General features: G+C 43.2%; 1 protein-coding gene across 1 annotated transcript; it reads left to right on the top strand.

Annotated features, from left to right (window-relative positions):
* Positions 1-223: 223 nt before the first annotated feature.
* Positions 224-1,192, top strand: LOC308422256 (protein O-glucosyltransferase 1-like; the record flags this gene model as incomplete). Its single annotated transcript, XM_080918756.1, has 1 exon — positions 224-1,192. The coding sequence occupies exon 1, from the start codon at positions 239-241 to the stop codon at positions 1,190-1,192; it is 954 nt and encodes a 317-aa protein (XP_080774882.1). The 5' UTR covers positions 224-238.
* Positions 1,193-2,017: the final 825 nt, after the last annotated feature.

Below are 2,017 nucleotides of genomic sequence, written 5' to 3'. Positions count from 1 at the left end.
TTTCTTCAAGTGTTGGTCTTCTGTTGCTTCTGCCTGCTGCTTGCAAATACGAATGCCAAGGGTATTCTGTTAACTCTCGTTTCCTTCACTTTTTGAAGGCTCAAAATGGAAAGTATTTATTGACCAAATTAACAGGGCTTTAGAGAATTATGAACCATGTTCAAGTCAAAACTGCAGCTGCTATCACGGCGTCATAGAAGAGGATCTGACTCCTTTCCGAGGTGGAATCTCCAGGAAGATGATGGCGGAGGTGGTTGGACGGAAGTTAGGAACCCACTATCAGATCATTAAGAACAGATTGTTCAGGGAAGATGACTGCATGTTTCCTTCCAGGTGTAGTGGCGTAGAACACTTTATTTTGGAAGTGATCCGTCGCCTCCCTGACATGGAAATGGTAATCAATGCCCGAGATTATCCTCAGGTTCCGAAATGGATGGAACCTACCATCCCTGTCTTCTCCTTCAGTAAGATATCTGAGTACCATGATATCATGTATCCTGCGTGGACATTTTGGGAAGGGGGCCCTGCTGTGTGGCCACTTTATCCCACAGGTCTTGGACGGTGGGACCTCTTCAGAGAAGATCTGGTAAGGTCAGCAGCACAATGGCCATGGGAAAAGAAAAATTCTACAGCATATTTCCGAGGATCAAGGACAAGCCCAGAAAGAGATCCTCTCATTCTCCTATCTCGGAAAAATCCAAAACTCGTTGATGCAGAATACACCAAAAATCAGGCCTGGAAGTCTATGAAAGATACTTTGGGAAAGCTGGCTGCTAAGGATGTGCATCTTATAGATCATTGCAAATACAAATACCTATTTAATTTTCGAGGTGTAGCTGCAAGTTTCCGGTTCAAACACCTCTTCTTGTGTGGTTCGCTGGTCTTCCATGTTGGTGATAAGTGGGTCGAGTTCTTCTACCCACAGCTAAAGCCATGGGTTCACTACATCCCAGTCAAGACAGACCTCTCCAATGTCCAGGAGCTGTTGCAGTTTGTAAAAGCAAATGATGATATTGCTCAGGAAATTGCTAAAAGGGGAAGCCAGTTCATCATAAACCATTTGCAGATGGATGACATCACCTGTTACTGGGAGAACCTCTTGACTGAATATTCCAAATTCTTGTCCTATAATGTAACAAGAAGAAAAGATTATTATCAGATCACTCCCAGACGTTTGAAAACTGAACTGTAGTACCCATCACGGGACCAGAATCCTGACAGCGGATCTGAGATGCTCTGTAGTGAAATACTATGATCATGACGCCTATATCTGAAAACCTTTGGCCAAGCTAAACATCCAGTTTTTCTTATCATGTTGAAGCCAGAGGGACTCTTGAGAAGGATCTAGTATATGTGTAATGAGCAGAGACTTTGATTTTCCTATGGTCAATCACAGCTTGTGCCTCAGGTCATCCACATGTAGAATCACTGTGAAGCTGACTGGGTCCATGTGAAGATGCGCTTTGTCCTCTTATTTGGAGCAGACCATCCATCCTTTGGAACTAGTACAATACACTAGCAACTATGAAGTTATTTTAGGCTTGATCTCTGTTGCTTTATCTTAATGTAGAATTCCTTTGAAGTTTGTGAAAAATACCACAGCAGTCACTTCCTCCGGAGTCTAAGGAAACAGTGCCATGGGGGCCCTTGGAGGTCTCTTGTAAATGCATAAGTTCTTTGGCACCCAGGAGGTTTCCATAATGCCTCAATTGCATGAGTAACTTCTGCAGTTAGATTTCAAATTTCCATTTTGTGCCTTCATGCCCTTGCCCTTTTTATTCTCTCTAATGGAGATAAAGAAAAATTTCTCGGTACATCCAGGAAGCAGTCTCATTAAAGAACTATGTCCCTGTAATAGTAGCGCTTCTGAAGTAGAGGCAGGAGAATGAGTTTGTGGCCACCCTCAGCTACACAAGAGTTCAAGGTGCCTCATGAACTGGAACTCACCTTTTGCACATCTTTTATTTTGCCATCTTGCATTAGTAGCAGCAGGACCACCTCGATTTGCAGACTACAA

The sequence above is a fragment of the Micromys minutus genome (genome assembly GCF_963924665.1).
Source record: "Micromys minutus genome assembly, chromosome: 7".
In the NCBI taxonomy this organism is placed as follows: Eukaryota; Metazoa; Chordata; class Mammalia; order Rodentia; family Muridae; genus Micromys; species Micromys minutus.
The sequence above is the reverse complement of the archived record's forward strand: the minus strand, read 5'-3'. Positions and strand labels throughout refer to the sequence as shown.